The 22663-nt window shown below is 35.0% G+C and overlaps 1 protein-coding gene across 4 annotated transcripts; it reads left to right on the forward strand.

The window, feature by feature from the left end:
- The first annotated feature begins 201 nt into the window (after nucleotides 1–201).
- Nucleotides 202–22646, forward strand: LOC106142673 (pH-sensitive chloride channel 2). Of its 4 annotated transcripts, none has more exons than XM_013344529.2 (8): nucleotides 202–402; nucleotides 14297–14486; nucleotides 14780–15092; nucleotides 15762–15926; nucleotides 17274–17429; nucleotides 18091–18256; nucleotides 19422–19623; nucleotides 21293–22646. In XM_013344529.2, exons 1-8 carry the CDS (start codon nucleotides 332–334, stop codon nucleotides 21554–21556), a joined length of 1527 nt encoding a protein of 508 aa, XP_013199983.1. In that variant the 5' UTR covers nucleotides 202–331; the 3' UTR covers nucleotides 21557–22646. The 4 variants fall into 4 exon arrangements, with proteins under 4 accessions (XP_013199983.1, XP_013199985.1, XP_013199982.1 ...); XM_013344531.2 differs by having other exon boundaries at nucleotides 203–402; nucleotides 15762–15920; XM_013344528.2 differs by lacking the exon at nucleotides 17274–17429 and adding an exon at nucleotides 17099–17254 and having other exon boundaries at nucleotides 207–402; nucleotides 21293–22640.
- The last annotated feature ends 17 nt before the right edge of the window (nucleotides 22647–22663 follow it).

Consider the following 22663-nt stretch of genomic DNA (forward strand, 5'->3'; position numbering starts at 1 on the left):
TGTTTTTCTTTTCGTTATCCATAAATATTTGTCACCAAAACTAAGACGATACTAATTAGTAAAAAAATATTGACTTCTAAGGCATAACGCGAAGTTGTGACGCACGATTTATATGTATGTGTATCATAAGATAAACTTGCGAAATGTTAATTTACTTGATCTATATGTAAAAGCTCAAATGATAGAGTTAGTGGCGCCCGCGCAGGTTTTGTCAACGTGTTGGGAGTCTTCACGGTTCGCATGCAGTGTTAGAGACTCGACCGTGTGCAGCGGACCGTTCGTCGTTGTCGCGAATTGTTTAGTGTCGCGCTCTAATGTCTCATTGATCAGCATGACTTTAAGAACAATATTATTCAGTTCGTGTCTTCTTTTATTAACCTCTAACTATACCAATGGACAAAAGTAAGTTTTTTTTAATAATTATCTGTTTCATGATGCTATTGACAAATTAATTCAATATTTAAATTATTTAAGGATCGTTGTGCATACTTATTTAGCGACATTCACTTAACCGTTCCTTCTTCAAACTTCAAACCTCTTGTTAACTTTTTCCGCCCTGCCGCGCGTCATCTATCATGTTTCGAAAACCACCAGTTGCCTGTACCGCTTTCTTTGACTTCGTAAAATTTTTTATAGGAATTTATATTTATCAAAAGGCCCGAAAATTGCTGGTAAAATTTTTGTGTGGTTCTGATAGATTGATTTTTGGAGATTATGCTTGAGATAGGTACCTAATCATTATTTTTGAAATTACCTGAAGTACCTACACTAAGTACTTAAGTGAAGTCATAAATTGCAAACTTAGTTTTATTAGGTATTATGTATTTATATAGGCTGTTAAGAGATATATACGTAGTAAACATAGCTCCATATCAATAAGAAAACAATAGGCCGTAATAATCGTACTTACGGGTAGCGTATGGGGCGCATTGCCATCAATTCGCGACGTACTTACCTACCTAATTACTAACTCCAATAGTGCCAAATTGTCAGTAAGTATAGCTGACTACCGGTCGGGCCATCTGAATAATATTTAAATTTCCGGGATTTTTAAAGAACCCTATAGATAGTTACTATAGTTTACTATCGAATAGTGACTGATATATGGACGTACCTACAGACAGATTCAAACTCAAAATTATTTATTGTAGACATGTGGATGAAAATATATAATGTATTTCTGTAAGTATATTTTTATATTGTTGCTATAAACACAGTGACTTGCCGCTTTTTACTGAATTATCTAGTTCCTTTATTGTACACTCTTTTTTAGGGTTTCGTTGAATAAAATTCGCTCAAACATGTAGTATCTAATTTTTTCATGGGATCGTTTAATATTTTTATCCTATATAGGAGGAAAAAATTATTTGTACTGTCATCAGTACACTAAATTGACTTACATAGACTACACATACACTAGACCTCACGAGAAACATAGGCACATGCCAAAATTTAAAGTCTGCATTGATCAGTCATTCATTATTAACAAGTTTCCTCCCTTTACATCCTGGATATGTTATTCAGACAAATTTATGTTTCGATTTTGGTTCTTGTTCTGGGTCTTAGGTATACCTAAGCGTCATATACCTTATTTGTATGTAACTGTCCTATGTTTCATACGGAACAATTTGTAATAAATTACAAAAGGCTTTACTCCTCAGAAGAGTTTATTTACCTTATACCTAAATAATATTTTCGTTTCGCCGATGCCGCATTCTTAGCCGATGTTTTTTTTATGAAATCATAATCGAACCGAAGCGATTGATAGGTTTTCGGGGTAGACAGCCGAGGCAGATATTAAAAGCCATATTTACCTAAATGGAAATCAGATTTAGAAATATTGACAGTTTTGAGTAATTTCTTCTTCCTCCTGGCTTTAGTGCCAGTTGCATCCTCACCAGTCTGGAGAAGAGCCCAGGGTATGCCTTTGACCTTGGATCCTGGATTGGGTGAGTCAGGTTCTTACACGGAGCGACTCCCGTCTGACCTCTGCAACCTTTGCAGGGGAACCTAACCCGTATTGGATCGATCTTGGTTATACATCCAGTTGCCTGAATGTGCAGGTTTCGTTACGATATTTTCCCGCACCGTAAAAGCGTCGGTTAGTATTCAAACTAATGAACATAACTTAGTCATTGGTACATGGCCAGGGTGGGATTCGAACCTGTGCCTTTTTGCGCTACACGCATTTTAACCGGGCACCTTACCGATCCGACGCTCGTCCGACGGGTACATAGACTATAGACATGAAATGTTATTATGTCACAAACCATCAGTAACGATTAAGACGTCACATTTTACCACACCATCTTCATGTATAAGATTTCCTACTCATATCTAAAAAATACACAAGGAATAAGTATGTACTTCAAAATTTCGTTTCCCATTGTAGGTATTTAGAAATAAGGCACCAAAAATGAATAAAAAAAATTATACATACACATAATCACGTATATATCCCTTGCGGGGTAGACAGAGCCAACAGTTTTGAAAAGACTGAAAGGGCACGTTCAGCTGTTAGAATTGAGATTCAAACAGTGACAGGTTGTCAGCACATCACCTTAAAGAAGAATCCCAAGTTTATAAGCCTTAGTCGCTTTTTACGACACCCATAGCAAAGATAAAGAGTAGTCCTATTCTTTTGTTATTGGTGCTGGGAATCACACTGGAAATCATAAAAAATATGTTTGCAAAAAATGAGAGAAATAAGAATGAAAATAATATAGACACGCTTCGCTGCACCCGAGGCTTTACTCCTATCGGATCCTCCTATTTAGGGATAAAATAAATTCTGGAATTATGCATGTATAATTCCAAATTATATTCTAACCTACTACAAAGTACTCAATTTCATAAAAAATACTGTTTAATACATATTTGCGTGGAAGAGTAACAAGTATCATACATATTTTTACACAAACTTTTGCATTTATAATATTAGTAGAGAGCGCACGCAGCTCCACCCGCATAAAATGACACGTTATCTCCCGTTCTCGCGAGAGTTTCCAAAATCCTTCCTTAACAGATGCTTTCATATACATCAGCAACTATCTGCTTGACAAATTTCAGCGTGATCGGCTCTGTAGATTGGGCTGTACGATATAGATATAGATCACTCAGTCAATCAGTCATCTTTTCGTTTTACTTACAAATACTCAAAGACTAGATACGAGAAGAGGACAGTAGAATACATCCTATCAATCTATCAATTGTGACATTAGGTATACTACGGAGAGGTCCTTTGGGCATGCATACAAAATTAAATAACATTTAATAGGTAGGTAGTTACGTACATATAATAGATACTTAGTCTTTATATCATTCAGATAAAACTTAGAAGTGTCTGATTAGTGTCCAAACCAAACTCAAGTTAGTCGATTGAATCTGGTTAACAGTGATTCATAGGCATATAGTGCTCTTATGGTTTGTTGCTGCACCGATTCAAGTGGTCAAGCATGTTCAAGTATGGAAAGCAGTTTAAACAAGTTGTATTATTATTGTTTAAATAATATTTACAGGAAACAATAAAGTCAATTCGGTACCAATCAATTCTATTATTTATAAAAAAAGCTTATTTTGAGAGTAGGTAAGTATATTATAGGTATTTATCCCGATATGCACAGTTAAATAAAGAGCGTTTTTCGCGTGCACAATGTAATGCTCAACGCAGTTGTCAATACTCAATCATATATTGCATTCCATAAGTTTGTATGGTGACAAAAAAAAATAAAAATACAGCCCAGATATGGGCCCTGTCCCACAACAATTACGCAGAATAGAGGAGGTCGCACGGAAAATATTATAAACATGTGAAATGTTTAAATTCTTTAAATCATAATTGCACATGTTCAGGTAGTCGTGTAATGAAATCTAGTGAACTAAATACTATGGCCCGCAACTTCCCACGCGCATATTTCGTTGTTTATTTTACAACGATTTCCCTAAATTCTCCTATACGATCTCCTATATGGTTTAACACCATAAAATTAGAAGAAAAAGAACCTAAATTTAAAATTATTCAGAATTCTATGTTTGAAACACTACAGAAATTACGCAGATTTGAAAAGTTTTCATGCTGAATAACGTCAGCAACTACTTAATAGCTTATAATGTAGATAATTTATGGGCGTCTTATACTCGTGACGTGATTGTTTTGGATTCATGAAAAGTTACTATTTCGGGCTTTCGTTCTTTTTAATACAGAAGTTACCAACGTTATTGTGATGTGTCGTTCATTTTCAATTTACCTACTTGTGGTAGAGAAAAACTCCTTTTAAGTTGTGGTATTTCAACAAATAAAATAAACTTTTTAAAACTCCTATCATTCGATATTCTATAATACTGATCCCGTCATCTAACCAATCCTTATTCTCTATAGTCAAACTTATAACATTTCCAATGTCGGCATTACGTGCGCAAAAAAGTATATTGACAACTAAGGGTAGTTGACCAAAAACATCATAACTTAAAAAAAGTGTTCAGCATTCATCCATCTTTTTTATCTTTGATCTTTTATGGCAGTTGTAACCTTGAATTAACTATACATAATACTTGCTTATGGTGTCCATTGTAAATTTTTGAGGCTCTATCGTCTAAGATAACAGTTTTAATTGATGATATATGTACATTATTCTGCCATAAATAAATTGTAAAGTTGCGGAGGTCACACGGGAGTCGCTTTGTGTAAAACTTTAAAATTACCCAATCCGAGGCGAATATGTCACCGAGACTAAGGCCAGGGAAAAGAAACAGATACCTATTTAACTGTGCAATTATTGTATGGCTTCTTTCCTGCTGTGGAAGCAGCGAAAAATTAACGTACTTAGTAAGTTACTAAGAAGTATGTTTTGACCAGAAATCTCTAAAAGACGACGTAGAGGAAGAAGACGATGTAGGAGTAAACGACATGTATTGCCGGCAAAATTCTTTTTTTGAGCACGAGGCAGTAGCGAGTGACCGTAGCGAATATTTACTATTTGTCAGAATTACACAGATCATTAACAACAGATAATCCTTTAAGATCAATCACATAGCGTCATCACTAAATCGTTTAACAGTTTTTGGTTAAAAAGTGTATGTGTACATTCTTTTATATAAATTCGATCTTAACTTTTAAGGTTTGGCACATACATATATAAATACATAAAATCACTCTTTTTTCCCGGAGGGGTAGGCAGAGACTACAACTTTCCACTTGCTACGATTCCTGCAAACTTCTTTCGCTTCATCCACATTCATAACTCTCTTCATGCAAGCTCGGCGGTTTCGGGTACTCTTGACCTGGCGTTTAGGTATGGCACGTTGGTAGGTAATCTAAATTTGAACCGATTTTTTTTAATTTTTTAATTTTCAACAGTCTTTTGATTGAAGATATAGGTAGGTTTACAATTAGAATAAGTACAATGATTTTAATTGTATCTTAAATTGGAACCTGACTTGAAATAATTGTATAGGTATAATGAAATGACCAAGATAATTACGGAGGTAATCTAATACTTTTTATCATGTCAATGATGATCTGAATAATAATCCGCCTCAGGCCATCCCACGTGCCCAATTTATGAATGACCGTGGTAGACATAAGTATATATGTGTTAACATGGGTCCCGAAACACGGAGTGATTGGCGTGAAAAACAAAACAACTCATGACCTCCTTCTTCAATAGACAACAATGTATGATACATATAATAAAATAGTAAAAATATTTTGTCTGTACATTTAGTATTTTTGACTGAAATGGATAAAGAGACACTTAGAATGAATAATAGAAAGCAAAAATATTTTTTTTTAATTTCTTGTCTGTCTGTCTGTATGTATGATCTCAATTATCTCCGAAAGTACTGAACCGATTTACTTCAAAGTTTCACCAGTTGCTTTGTTTTAACTCAGAAAAACATTTAAAGTTTGTTTCATCAAAATCGGTTCACTAAAAAAAGTTATCGACATTTGAATGAAATCAAGGCATGTAGTTTGCCTGCAAATAAGTTACGAAATTTAAAATTCAAAGTAATTTATCATTATACGACAGCATTATTCCTATAGTATATAAATATAAGTGAGCAGCGACTAAGGGATAGGCTTACGAACTTGGGATTTTTTTTAGGCGATGGGCGAACAACCTATCACTATTTGATTCTCAATTCTATCATTAAGCCAAATAGCTGAACGTGGCCATTCAGTCTTTTCAAGCCTGTTGGCTCTGTCTACCCCGCAAGGGATATAGACGTGACCATATGTCTACTTTAATTTCGACACCACCGCAACGGCCACGATGGTCCAGTGGTTAGCGCGTGAGACTGTGAAGTTGAGGTCCAAGTTCGAGTCCCAAGAAAAACAAGATAGGTTTTATTTTCTATTAAATTTAAAAAAACTGAAAATAAAAATACTACATATAATAAAATGGTAAAAATATTTTGTCTGTACATTTAATATTTTTTGTCTGTCTGTCTGTATCTGACTGTATGATTAAGATTCAACTCGAACTTTACGCGGACGAAGTCGCGGGCAACAGCTAGTAATATAATAAGGATGAAGCTTAAATATCCTTCCTCTCAGGTATACCTAGTTACGTTACTTAGACATAAGGGATTTATTATCTACATAAGTTCCACAGAAAACACCTAAATGCTCAAGGGAGAAGAGTCAAGTGGGTCAAATATTGCGGTTGACCTTCTCTATTCATTCGATATCGAGGTGTTGAATAAATGCAAGTATTTGCATAAAAGCGACGTCAATTTTATTGTAATTATAATAAGTCACGAGTCCTTCCTTACTGTTGGACTGATAATAATGAATGATCTTTGTTGTCATTACAGCCGCGATTCAGTAAGTAGACTAAGGTTGCAAACATGATTACCTACTTGTAGGTACCTATAGCTGTACCCAGCAAAAAATCATAAGTACACATACTTTGTAAAAAGTTTACTTTAGGTGATTAGTCGAATTCGTAGGCCACTCCAGCAAAATAACGCCTTTCACATTATAGCTAACATACTGCGCATGAGCCGTGAACGTCTCGATATTATAGTCCCATAAGTAAGTGGGACCTACTCGTAAGAGATTTTTCTAAATCCTCCCATGGAGCTTGGAAAAGCTCGCCCGTTATAGGTACCGATCTACGAGTATACATACGCGCGCACTTCTGTTCAAAGGGCGGATTCTTAATAAGTATGTACTGTGAATTTACCTTTGTCTTTAGCAGAAATTTCTTTCAAACACTATTTGCTACAATATAGCTGCAAACAAATTTCCGATTAAACCTATGTAGGTAAGTACTAGGTACTACAAAGTCCAAAAGTCTAACGGAGATAGGATAATATTGCAAGATGTTATTACAAAGTCATCCCATATTATTTACTCTTGTCAGGGAGAATTACGTAGGTACTATCTGATTACCTTATCTCGGTATTATACAGCTAGGTATGTATATGGGAATGTAAGAAAAATATTTAAAATAGATACTAGCGGCATTTTCACACTCTTATCCTATCGGATTATCTCCCAAGAGCAGATTATCTGTCGTGAAGCAAACTAAGCTCTTAATTGCCTTGATTATCACATGGCGACTCGTCGCGACAAAATTCGGTGAAAGAAAGGATTCTTAATAAACGCCCAAAATTCAATAATCACGTCTACGCATTTATTCAATTCAAAATACCCAAGTTCCATCTGCTTTTTTTCTTGTTGGTGTACATAAAAACATTTTGTGTGGCAGTTGGTTTCTTCCTGCGCAGATTGTAAAAGTAAAAAAGGAAAAGGCTTATAAACTTGGAATTCTTCTTTTGGATGGGCTATGCAATCATCATCTTCGTTACAAGCATTGCACCACGATAAATACCTAGTACCGAACTCATTCTTAGCGATCCACTTCATGGAATTCGGTATAGATCCATATATCAACTCGAGTTGGACGTACCAAAAACATATCGATATAGGTAAGTATGTTCTCGACTTTGACGACTCTATGATTCGGTATAGGCATAAGATACTTAAGATAGAAAGTTCTTTGTAGAACTAGTGAGACCTAAAAGCAAATAGCATGAAGTAGATAGTTACCATTCATTGACACCTTGAACAGTGAAAAACATTGTAAAAGGTCAATTGATTGCTTCCTCGGTCTGTCGCTCAGTGCTCGCCCTACAGAAACAGAAGGCAATTAACTAAATATGATTATAAGATTTGTCATCATTCTCCTGCCAGGACTTCTTGATGCCTTCACCCTCGGGGTCCTGACCTAACCTATAATGTTAGGTTACACACATTCAATTGCCTGAATGTAGAGGTTCCCTCACCGTAAAATCGGTTAGTAGGTAATGTCCGTACATTACTAACGTTGTCAGTAGTTGAATTTCTCTGAATTTATGTCAGGTCGAGGCAGAAAAATGTAACTACCTTATAGTTGGTGTTGGTTATATAAACCCATTGAAAGGTGGTCTGATTTTTCTGCCCCCGACCGGACTTGAATACAGAGAAGTTTAACTACCGACAAGCGATTAACGATATCTAAGTATTTGGAAATGTCTTTTACCTAATTGAAATTAAAAATGTATTTAGACAGGTAGGTATTGTTTTGTTTTACCAAAGGACAACAACTTGTAAAGTTATTCAAAGAAGTGCATGTCTTCCGCTAAGAAGAAGCACGTCTATCGACAGTTTCAAAGATAAACGAAAGTACATAAATTCAAACTTCACGAACCAGCGATTAAAAACCTGTGTTTTCAGAAGACTTTGTTTTGGCGGCTAACATTACTGTCTGATTTAAAAAATACCAACTAGGTAAGGTACCTTTGTAGGTAGTCATTACTAAATATTGTGTCCAATCATTAATTCTTATTTACAAGGAGAAGGCTAGTATAGTAGATTGATCATAGGACTCCGTCTTATATATTATTAACTATTAAAGTAATGGCATATCAAATTCGATCTTTGCCAATATAAATTTCAGAACGACCTTTTATCTCAATCCCCTCCAAATGCCTATGCTTCATAGAAAGAACAGTAACAACGTATTAGACTCGTTAATCAAAGAATATTGGAGGATTTCTTAACATGTAAAATAAGTTAGGTGAACCAATTTTATCAGAATTTCGAGGTCTTACGTTAAAGTAAATAAAAAATGGATACATTTAAAACAAACACACGAGAAAGCTTTCATTCATTTTACGTCTGTATAAAACTCCACAGTTATTTCTCATCGTGTTATGTGTCTAGAGGAAACTGACATGCACTGAATTTTAAATAGGCAGATACTCGTATTAAATTCCAAACAATGTGTGGAAATTTGTCCAAACTCAAGGAATCGCACAAAACACCTTAACCCCTGAAAGCCTAGAACGTGATCTTGAAATTTAGTAGGTCAGCGCAGTTATTATGTTCTTACCTACCTACAATTCTAATTCTATTAGTGAACGAACACGCATAACTATTACACCATTATTAAAATCAATGCCTTAGCTAAGGTATAGAACACTATAATGGGGAGGGCCTTTTATTGTAAGCATACATTAACCTTTCATGCGTAAGTGCTGAGATATAAATAGGCTTATATTACTTTCCAGATAATAATTATACCCTACATACGCCCTACGTTAATATAAACTTCAGTTTATTAAATTCACAATTTTATAATCTTATGATCCCAATTGATTTTAAATTGCCTGCCATCTGTTCTACTTGTATTATGTTCTAAGTCATATATCTGAGTCACACAGGGTAAATAAATGTACATCTGCGCTGCCGTGTTATATAAATCTAAGGCAATTTACCTAATTCTTAAATCTGGTTAGCGTGACGATTGGCAAATCGTTTGGCTGTAATGACGACCTGCCTAGTCACATGACCGCGCGAACGAAGCATGCACCTTCGCAGAAGTTCAAGGGAACTTACTGACACTGATTACGAATCGAAAACATCAATACAATTTTATAAGTCCATTTTCATTCAATGGTTATGATAATTAAAGAATATGTCAATTCCTTCGGACACGGCGACATCTTAATACGTACTTTTTAAGTATTTTAATGGTTTTTGTACTTCTAGATTGCATTTTGAATAATTTGGAAACCGATTTGAATTGCCAATCATGAAGTAATTGGGAACCCTTCTTTGGCGCTTGTCTCTAAAAAATTTCCCAAATTTACTTCTAATTTCAAATGCCGACCAATAGAAGGTCCTCAAAAAGTGTTTTGAGTTTAGTTTAACAGTAAATTATTCGTATGTAGGTATTGCGACAACCTCTATCGCATGCATTGTGTTTGGATTTTATTTATAAGTATCTACTTAGGTAAGGAATCCTTACTACGTAAAACCGAATACATCAAATTGATATGCGAAAGGTAGCTTACTACACGATCCTTTTTCCAAATAGTATTTCGTCTTTTAACCTTGCGAATAAGGTAAATAAATGAACAATGATACCTTAGTTTTAATTATTGAATAATTGTCTACTAAACAGCGAACTATAAGGTTTGTGCAAAAGATAACATTTTCCTGGTGTTTATCCATCTAAGTACGTAATATATGGGTAAGTGAACTAGGAATAAAATACGGGAAAGGTAAAGAATCTTACCTTGGGGTAGTCCACAGCACACGTGGATATTTTACCGAATTTATCCGCCTTACATTTCCATTATTATTTGGAACTGTGCAATACACAAAATCATCGGAACAATGCACAGATTTCCCTGGTATGTAGAAACAGTGAAATGTGGCTATTCCTTCGCTTAAAAAAGAGTCCCAGGAGTAGGTATAAAATTCCTAAATTGACTTTTAAAATCTGCGTGGGAGGAGAAGCAGCTATAGTACAGTATTATGTTTTAATCGTTACCAGACCAGCATATAAACAAGGAGCAACTATTAAATACGAGTAGGTACTATAGTCTAATTATAGTTTTATATTCACAAACAATTTTTTAAAGTACCTAATAATAGCTAGGTATCTATGAAAGCTAAAAATGGTGGCATCTCTTTCCCATGGATAACATAAAAACCAACTAAGGAATAGGGATCTTGGGATTCTTCTTTCAGGCGATGGGCTAACAATCTGTCACTATTAGAATCTCAATTCCACTGAAAGTGACCTTTCAGTCTTTGCGAGACTGTCGGCTCTGTCTACCCCATAAGGAATAAAAACGTGATTATATGTATGTATGTATTAAGTTAATAAATAAATCCTCAAGCGACCTCGTGGAAAATTATCCTTTAAACGATTTCTTAACATTGCCTACATCACCTTACTGATGAAGATTGTCTTTTTTATATGTACTCAATACCTATATAGTACTGTTAATTAAGTGATCCAGTATGCCTAAGTAAAAGAATTAACTTGTTTTTTAAGGACATATTGTGATTACAGATGTCGTTTCTTATTATCTGGTGTTTCTTAATTAATCTGTCGTGATCTGGCTCGGCTGCTTTGACGCCCATGTGTACTTGGCTTATTACGCACAATTAGCGCGGAGATATGAAATGTGAGGATTACCTAACCTAATCTAATTATGCAAATCTTGTGACGTAGTAAATCATTAAATCAATTTAATTTTTTTAAGGTGTTAAGGTATTAGATACATAATAAAAGAAAAGACCTAGCAGTGCCTGCTGAGACGAGTCGAACGTTATATATTTCTAAATATCTTGCGTTCTATCATTAAAGTTTATATTATTATTTGGATTTGGATTGATTGAAAAGGACGCGACTTCATACATCTTTCCAATTGTCACGATCTTTGCTTGCTTCTTTTGCTTCATCAAAAATATCACTTTTTTTAAGCAATCTCGTTGGGTTAACTACTTATTACATCTTGGCCTTCCCCCTCCAACGTTCCCATTTACATCCACTACGTAGGTATATTTAGAATGTAAAAGAATACAGTTTTTTTAAAATTTTGTCGAATGAAGGTATTTGGTCATGCCAATAATTATAAACCAAGCATACGCTAAGTATTAGTTTTGCAGGTGTTAATTATTCTATTAGAGGCGGTAATGTTGGCATCGTTTGTAAAATTACTTACCATTTGTATTATGCATATTTTCTTGCAGACAAGTAAGATAAATTACTATTCAACGTTATCATCATACTCCTGGAGTTAGTCCTGGTTGCGCACTCAACTCTCTTGAGTGGATCCTATGAAAAAATAAAAATAATTAAGATAAGAGTCCTTGTAGTACATGGCCGCGGTAGAATTTGAAATTGTGCCACTCTTTGTATCACGCTATTTTTATTGGATTACCTTCGACGACCACCAACGCTCTAAATTACTTAAATGTATTCGCCCGTAGCCACGGCTTCGCCCGTAGAATATACATAGCTTACGACCCCCGCTTATAATGTACCTACCTACGTTTAAATTTTTCCAAAGATTAACCCTTACTATCGAACAAAGTTACAAACTCTACCTCATGTTAAAAGTTGATGGTTGGAATATGATGAAGCTAGTTTTATGTATTTAAACTGTTCATTACCTACTAGCTTACACCTGTAGCTCCATCCGCATGAAAAAGTATCCTACGTCCTTCTTTGCGATATTTCATGAAGATCGGATCAGTGGTTTCAGTGTTTAACAAACTAACGCATTTATGAAATAAGTATGGCTTATTCATAAAATTTCATTGAAATTTCTGCAAATACAGATAAATGGTGGTTTCAAATAGATACAATCATCAATAGTGGAAAATCGGTTACCTAATTGATTTAACACCCACTTGATAGAATACTTGTATTTTTTACATTTTATTGGTGCTAGTTAACCTGCTACCGTTTTTGTCATTTACTACTTTACTTTTTGTGGCTGAGTTAAATACTTTTCATGCTGATGTAAAAAATGTTCCATTCGTTAAAAGTTATTCGATAAAAGACCTAATGTTCACGTAGGTACTTAGTATAATTATTAACCACTACTAACGATACTTATTTTTCCTAATATAATTTTAAAAGTATTTCTTTTGTCTCAAAATCAATACCTTGTATTTTTAGATAGCACTTCTGTTTGTTAAATTAATTGACATGCTAAAAATTAAATAGCTATATTAATTTGATTTACGAGGATTTACACACGTATCACATCATGATTTATAATTACATTTGATACTTCCTTTTCCTATAGTTTTCTTCCAACTAATGTATTACCTTTTGCTGATCTAACCGCTCGCAACTTTTACGTGTGTACATAATACTAGGGATTCTAAAAATAAATACATTATCATGCACAAAATGACGTTGTATTTATTTTATATTATAATTTACGCGGAGATTTCAATACTAATCTCTCTGATTCACTGAAGCAAATAAAATTAACTGCTTTGTAGGTTGTTGTCCAAATAGAGTATATTTACTACATTTTACAATATAATCACTGAATCATAGTGCCTTTATTTGAATACTGCAATATTCTATTCATTAAAATATCCACTAGCAAACAGGAAGAGATGAATAAAGCCTATAAATTATCATATTTCGTTTTAGTTGAGTGAAGTACTTATGCGACTTTGACTAAAAAGTTTTTCTTGATAAGAACTGACGTTTTCTTCTCTATTTTACAAAATACATCAGTATTATGGCCTAAGTAATAATCTTATTTATTTTTTTTCCGAAATACATTATATAATACCTTTAATCTTTAAACGGCGTCTGAGAATGTTCAATTTTGCAGATACCTTCCTATAATTTCTAAAAGACAATAATTTAACTAATATTTTTAATTTTGTTGTGGCTGTGATATCTAAGAAGTATGCTTTGTGAAAAATACATTGAAGGTAACTACTTCCATAGTTTGTTTAATAATTTTATTAAATACACTTGTGGGCATACGTAGTGGCTTAGCGGCTTAATCTTAAAGCAAATCTCGTTGGTATCAGGGAATTGGTCCATAATGTTATCAGTATCAGTAAGCAAATATTGACATTGTTGTCGTCGGCAGCTCCCACCGACCTTGCGGTGGTGTGCGTATGTAGTAAGTTCCACGTAGGTAGGTACATTAGTCTTTAAAACTGAATTTGAAAATTTGAAGAAGTAGAAAATGCTTACATGCTGGTTTTGGTAGAAAATAAATATAGTATGCGCTGGCTGCGTCTCTTACCGTACATATTGTTGAAGTCAATCAGGGGGAATGTTCATTACCTTAACCTCTAAATCTATGTCTGAATGTCAATTCGAACACTAAACTTATCGTTATCGGTAATATAGCAGAGGTGCTTTATAATATCTTACGGGACAGCCAGAGATTTAGAGGTCACAAGACTAGAGTCAAGCTTATCAAGCACAACCTGGATATTTTAATGACTTTTTTTTATGTGACCTAGGCCAACAGGGTTGGAGTGTCCATCCCTGGACAACGGCGACAGCTATACCCAGTCAGAGTTCCTGTCGCGGCTGGCCAACGAGTGTCGCTACGACCGGCTGCTGCTGCCTACCTACAACACCAGGGATACTGTCTATGTGCACGCTAGTTCATATGTCTACTTTATACAGCCAGCGGAGGCCCATGATCTAGTGAGTATGTTTGTTCATAAGTTTTTATATTTTACGCTCTCTTTTAGTTTGGTTTGATAGCAAAGCCTGTATCCGTCGATCTGGGGTGTTAAAGACGGCATTAAAATTGTTAGCTGCATGACCGACACAGCCTTGCGGGATTTTTTGTTGTATTGCATAAGCTGTTAACACTTCCGCTTTTAGTTTTCTCCTATGACAAATATTAACAGAAAGGAAGAATTGCTTGCCCTAGCTCGAAATTCGACACCAAAACGTAGGTAATGTAAACTAATATTGTTCGTTATTTGCTTCAGAATTTCAAATTGCATTTTCTTTTGCAACTGCGGTGGGTTGACAAACGGTTGGCATACTACCGGTTTTCGCCGAAGCGAATAAACATAATCGGGGAAAATGATCTGCGGGATCGAATATGGGTACCGCACTTGTATATGTCCAATGAACAGTCATCTAGTTTGATGGGGACGGATAGTAAGGACGTGCTGATATCGGTGGCACCTGACGGAGAAGTCGTGTTCAGTCGACGCATGCAAGCAGTCCTGTACTGCTGGATGAATCTGCAAAAGTTTCCGTTTGACGAACAAACGTGTTCCATGAATCTTGAGAGCTGTGAGTATTTAGCATACTTTTCCTTAAACAATTTTACCGTTAAAAAAAGACGTGTGGTTCCCGGCACCAATAAAAAAAGAAAAGGACCACTCCATCTCGTGGATCTACCCATGGATGTCGTAAAAGACGACTAAGGGATAGGCTTATAAACTTGGGATTCTTCTTTCAGGCGATGGGCTAGCAACCTGTCACTATTTGAATCACATTTCCATCATAAAGCCAAACAGCTGAACGTGGCCTATTAGTCTTTTCAAGACTGTTGGCTCTGTCTACCCCGCAAGGGGTATAGACGTGATTATGTGTGTGTAAAAAAACGTAATATTTAGTCATCTGTATCATACCTTAAGTATACATAAAACTTACTTAAACGAAAAATCTCTTTGTTTTAACCTATATTTTTGCACTTATATTATAATGATTTTTGTCTGTTATAAATTAGTTCAGAACCTGTGACCCGATTAGTTAGGGTTTCAACATTATAATATTATGAATTTCAAATTGCAGTATTCGCAGGATTTACAAAAATTTTAATTTTAAAATCAATAACTGTAATCAAAAACATAATGCCAAAGGCCTACATGCAGGCGTAGGTACAAATATTCTTCGAGGTTTTTACCAAATTGTTTAATTTTGTTCTTGTTATCTGATTACATGGTTTGTTATTTTCAGGGAAATACAACGCTTCGATTTTACGGCTGATGTGGGAAAAAGACATACCGCCGGTGCGCTTGTCTCCTGAACTCCACTTAACTGAGTATTCTCTCATAGATTTCTGGACCAATGAGTCCGTGGTTAGGGGTGACATAGCAAGTATGCGCCTCATAGGAGGTAGATGTAATAATCACTTTCTTTACTAAACGTGTTGTTCATGTAAGTTACAAGGTACATAAGGCAAATATTCATAAATAGCTTTATTTATCTTTTATAGCTTTTTGTAATCTTATTATGATTTAGTTTAATTGGATAATAAATTGACAAGGTCTTAAAAATCAGTTAATTTTTTTTTTCATAGAAATTTTAAGTATCAATACGTGTCAATGAAGTGTTATGTAACAATTAATCTGTATTTTCCGTATAACGGGTATTCAAATTCAGTAGCTATACTAATAATTACCGTTATTGCCTCATGTACCTACCAGCTATTAATTTTATTTTATATCTTTTGTGTTTTCTCTATAAACCATATACTTTATATAGTTATTTCTAATTCCATTGCAACAGCTTGATGATAACGCATTTAACGGGACATAGCCATGTACAAGCACAATATAATCCCTTTGCTTCCACCTACCTATTTGAATCTCAATTCTATCATAGAGCCAAAAAGCTGAACTGAAACTGTTGGCTCTGTCTATCCCGCAAGGGATATAGATGTGATTATATGTATGTATGTACCTATTGTTTAACTTTTAATAAAAGGAAAATCTTTCGGCCATCAGTGGAACAGTATTTATTTATGTAAAATAAATTATATACATATTTACTTCATTTTGATACACGCAACATAAGGCAACCTGCATACCTTAAAAATTTAAAAAGATCAGTGCTAGACGATTATACCGGAACATCTACATACTACAGACTGACTATCCTCTACAATATACATATCCGCTTATTTACCAAGTAAAAACCTAAAATATAAACTTTTTGCTTATTTATGACTTTTCTCACAGTCTTAATTATTGTAGACCCTATAAAAAGATAGGTTTAATATGTATCAAATTCATCTCTAACCTAACAGGACTTTCACTTCTATGTGTGTGTAGTGGGCAACGCACACGTTACTAGCCAAATATTAATTAACTTCTTAAGTGTCATATTTTTTACTATGGCATAAATGTTATATGTGATTAAAGTTAATCATTTCATATACTTTTCTCGTATCCTATTTTGTCCAAATACCCAATGGACCGGGTAATGGCCAAGTAAAATAACATTTCAATATTTTTCACTAATACGAAGCGCGTAAAATTGTGAAACGAGTACATTAGGAATTACTTTTTCAGCTGGTAACTACAGCGCCCTAAAGTTCACTTTCAAGTTAGGGCGCGAGGTCGGTTACTACCTGATGGACTACTTCATCCCCTCGATGATGATAGTGGCTATGTCTTGGGTCACGTTTTGGTTACAAGCGGACGCTTCTGCTCCGAGAATTACTCTAGGTACGTTGTATTTTTCCAGCCAACAACTACAGCGCCCTAACGTTCACTTTCGAGCTAGGCCGCGAAGACGGGTACTACCAAATGGATTACTTCATCCCATCTATGATGATAGTGGCCGTGTCTTGGGTCACGTTTTGGTTGCACCCGAACGCTTCCGCGCCGAGAATCATTGTCGGTATGTTGTGTGTGCTCTGGCTCTGGGATACCCAAGCGATACCAAAAAGCTATGCTGCCTGTTTTTCTGCTCGATAAAAAGGGCTGTACTAACTAACTGTTAGTTTAGAAACGTTTACAGATTAATATTAATTTTGTTAATAGACAGTAAAAGAAGGGAGCGATTTTAATACATTCAAATCAGTAGGTGTATAGTATAAATTAGTTGTAGTTGTAGTTATTAATGAATTACTTCATCATTTGCTATTAAAAGCTATTCGGTTTTGGTAAAATTTCGATGCATACCTATATGTGCCTAGATAGTTTCATGTAATATTAACCTGTATAGTTGTAATATCAACTGAGTCATGTGTATGTTGCACTTACCTACTTTGTTCGCGCCAACTTTGTCATCTTATTAAATACTCTACCATGCTTAATACTAAAGAATGCAGTCGATTATAGTATAAATAAATATTAGAAGGCTGCAGAGAAGACTAAAATTACAAATGACTCCTGGACGAGTTGAAAGAAGGCAGATGAGGAACATGGAAGCCAAAATCAGAAATTGTAGAAAGAGAGAGGGCGAGATAAGTGGTTCACTTTAATAACTTGTTACCGTATTACTAAAACTATTGCCGTTATCCGAGTTTCACAAAATAAATGTGACTTTCTATTTCCAGGCACCAGTACCATGTTATCATTTATCACGCTGGCATCGAGTCAGTCCAAGACGCTACCGAAAGTGTCGTACATCAAAGCCAGCGAGATCTGGTTCCTGGGCTGCATCGGCTTCATCTTCTCTGCTCTCGTGGAGTTCGCTTTTGTCAACACTATTTGGCGAAGAAAGTAAGTCTCAAATTCATACGTATTAAAATCGTTTTCCCATAAAATGGGTACATGAGGTAACAAGAAAGAAGCTATATGGATTGGAGTGTCCTTCCAACGTGCCCACTTGCACGTTGTCTTTGCCATTCCTCCTGGAAAGAGACGTGATTTTATTTTTTTCAAAATGCAGCCATTTATTAGGTCATAAACATTTTACTTGTAATCTAAGTAAAGAAGAAAGTTTAATATTCAAGTCGTGCTAGACTCCAACGCGATATTGCAAACAAAAACATAATCTTGTTATCAAACATGGTCCAAATAAATATTATCTTGTTTGAAATCCCTAGAACTGAATAAACTTAACATTTGTATAATTACCACGTAAGGTAAATATTATGTTTAATAGAAATTGCTAGTATTTTGAGGCTAATACAAATACAGATATATCACAATTTTTCTCCCTTACCTACGGGGTACCTAGAGCCAATAGTTACAAGACTTGATGGAATGGAGATCTAGATAGTGATAGAGGTTGCTAACCCATGACCTAAAGGAATGAATCTTGAGTTAATTATTCCAATAATATTATAAATAATTTATTCATTTAAAATTTGATTCTAAGCCGTGTGATTTCCGGCACCAATAGAAAAAAAAATAGGACCACTCCATCTCTTTCCTATGGATGTCGTAAACTGCAACTAAGGGATAGGCTTTTAAACTTGGGATGCTTCTTTAAGGCGACTAGCTAGCAACTTGCCACTATTTGAATCTCATTTCTATCATTAAGTTAAACAGCCGAACGTGGCCTATTGTTCTTTTCGAGAATGTTGGCTCTAACGTGATTATATATGTAAAATTTGATAACAAACTGTATCAATAGATTTACCTGCAAAGGCTTATAAACTAGGGATTCTTCTTTTCTTTTCTTATCTATAGTGAGATTCGGTTGCCGAATGGGTAAAGTGCCCGTTTAAAATGCGCGATGTGCATAAAAGACGCAGATTCAAATCCCACCTCGGCCATGTACCAATGACTATTTTTGAAGTTATGTACATTATTTTGAAAAATAACCGATGCTCTTACTCCACATTCAGGCAACTGGATGTATAACCACGATCGATCCAATACGGGATAGGTTTACCTGCAAAGGTTGCGTTATTTAAAAATTTATAAATATTTTCTTCAGGAAAGTAGTAAGCCTGAAGAAGGTGAACAGTAAGTACATTCTGAAGAGTACACTGACGCCGCGGCTAGCGCGCAAGGAGCTCCAGAAGGAATTGCAGGAAACTTCGCCGCAGCTGTCCAAGTCCAGGTCATGCTCGTCCCTCAATCAGGACACCAGCAGCGACCCCTCAGGACCTGCTTACAATAACTACCTGACTGTACACGTGAGTCTCACTCATCTCTGTGGAGAGGACCCCTTTGCGCCCCTTTTGACATTGTATTTTAAATGTATTATCTTACACATTGTGTAAAATATTACATTGTATATTAAAACTTAGAATATTTTAAGAACCATTTCACATTTTCGACGGCGCAGTGCTGTCCTCATTAGTTGTAGCAATAATCGCTTATAAACTTAGAAAACTATAAACATAAACGTTTTGAGTCAAAAAAAATAATAGGATTTATAAATAAACATACAATATACAGGACAGAAATTGAGTTAGCCTCGAAGTAAGTTCAAGACTTGTGTTATGATACTAACTCAATGATACTACCTAAAATATAGTAAATACTTATAAAGATAAAAATCCAAGATCCAGCTCAATCAGAGAAAGTTCGTTTCACATCATGCTCTGGCTGAGATACGAATCCGGGACCTCCGGTATCACAGAGAATTAAATAGCCTCAAAATATTTTTCGTATCGTAGATGCCATAGAATATCTCGTAGCAGAAAAAATATTTTATATTTAGGATTCTACGTCGTAGCATGTTCGTAGCAGAATTCATAATTATTCTAATGTTATAAAAAAAGTCCTCTTCATTTGAACCATAGCTGATATTGTTTCTTAGTTATTGTCTAAGATGTAAATAGAATCAAATTTTCATTTAAATAAATATTGCACCATGAACAATGCTATAAATTATAATACAATGCACCGATAGTACATTTATTGGTGTTATGTAATAAACGTAATTGATTAGGTACTCGTACATTCATCATCACGAGATGGCTTGTGCATGTTTCGTGAATTCTCACTGAAGGTTATTGAGATAAAAAATAATCTTTTCAATAAAAAAATACGAGTAATACTTATTTGAAAAGTAATAAAATTGATAATTGACAAATACTCTGGCTTTTAGGCCGTTAGAACGAGAACATAGAGTTCAAATATACTGCACCGAATATAAGACAGTACAGACAGGGCCAACGCACGACTAAGAATCGGGTTCGCCAGCCTTCGTTGCTTTAGTTTTTTCGAACGAAATTACTTAATAGTATGAAAAGATGATACAGTTAATCAGCCAATGGAAAAAGCTTCGGTTTGTACGAACCTTAAGCAGATATCAAGTGCTTCATAATTTTCATTTTCACATAAACTGGGTCTTATTATGGGGTAATTCTAGAAACTGGTTGTTTATCACTATCGACGTTATTACACGGCATTACACAAAGCATGTCACCTATTTCAGGCTCACGTTTCGAAGTTTATTTTTTATGCAAATCACTAAACCAAACAAAACGGTATTGTTTTGCACCCTGTTCATGCAGTAACTTGTAATACAAGTACAATACTTATCAGTTTCAGTTTACGACTTATGTATGAACCATCGATAGCGTATTATTTGTACACATCCGCATTATGCGTCTACCAATGCTATTTACTTCATTAGTCAACTCGTTAAGAACATTCACGACGTCGCTGTGTATTTTCCATGTGTTTGTAATTTCATCCGAAATAAGTACATATAAACGGTATTTTAGGATGTAAAAATTAAGGATCAGTTTTTGAAATAGCCAAACAGCAATAGCAATTCATCAGCATGCTAAATAGTTCTTCGTAGTCATAATATAATAAAAATATACCAACAATTTTTGTTGGCTTTTCCAGAGTTTCCCGTCTGCGATGAATTTGCCGACCATCACGACGCAGAGCTACGACGACCTCATCCAAGGTCCCGGAGGGACCCGCAAGCCGCCGGCTCCCAACGGGAACGGCAGCGACGGCTCCGACGAGCCCCCACACCACCATACCTGGACCCAGATGACGCCACAGGAGATCGCCACGTGGATCGACAAGCGCTCACGAGTCATGTTCCCAGTCCTCTTCATCTTCTTCAACATCATCTACTGGACTTTCGTCTACTGCCTATGATTGTACGCGGTGCGGCGTATCGAATGACGTATAACGTTGATTCATACTGCGTCAACCTTTCGGTTGTTCAACAAATAAGTGTATCATAGGTATTTCAGCAAATGAGGAAAAGTTTTGGAATTTATCTTTCCTACTGGTTTGCAAATTTTGTTGTTTGGTATATAGAACATTTAACTACTTGATCTTTTTTTTAAATACCAGACAAATTGGGATGATTGTACGTACATTTATTTAATAAATCACCAATAACCGGCAATAAGACAGTATGTAAGGGCCGTATATGTAAACTAAGAATCTTGATGCAGTATTTTTTAGTAAGTTTTGATATAGTTTGTTTTACCATAATTTGAAATACCCTATGAAGAACATATTATTTTTTGTATCATACAATACGTACGTGGCCATATTTTTGTAGGTAGAATTAATGTAGTTAAAATAATGTTCCTGTATTATTGAAAACTTGCCTAAATAAAGTAAGTTCTTGGAGAAAAGAAACACTATGTAGTCTTTCACGAAAACAATGAGCAATTTCTTCACATTATTTTATTGTTAGTGGAACTCCACTAGGCTCATATTTTGCAAGTGGTTTACCCGTAGTAAAAATAGTCCGAGTTATAGTGGTAAAAAAAATTTGCGGCGAGGAAAGCCAAGTCAGAAGCCAGGGAAAAGTAAGTTAAGTCGAAAGAAAGAATAGGCAGCCATAGCTGCACCTTACTTGTTTCGAATGGAATGGTTGTGAATAATGTTACTTAATGTCCATTTTGAAATGTAGGCTTTGATTCTCATTTTTTACTTTATGACATTGAAATGTGCCTTGTGAGATTACTATTCCAAAGTAGTCATTTTAAGTATAAGTTTTATGTGTAAGAAAATAATGTAGATAGGCTTTTGAAAAAGAAAATATTCACTATCAATTTATATATCCCTACTATAGTACCATACCGTATTATGGAGTCTATAAATATTTCACATAAGTATTTATATTTTTTGTTTTTATTTTTATTAATTTGTACTTAGCCGAGAAACCTTTTATTCATAATTTATACGATGCGCAATTATAATAAATAAGAAACCCAGTGTAATGAAATAAAAGTAGATTTTAACACA

This window comes from Amyelois transitella, chromosome 12 (assembly GCF_032362555.1).
Source record: "Amyelois transitella isolate CPQ chromosome 12, ilAmyTran1.1, whole genome shotgun sequence".
Lineage (NCBI taxonomy): Eukaryota > Metazoa > Arthropoda > Insecta > Lepidoptera > Pyralidae > Amyelois > Amyelois transitella.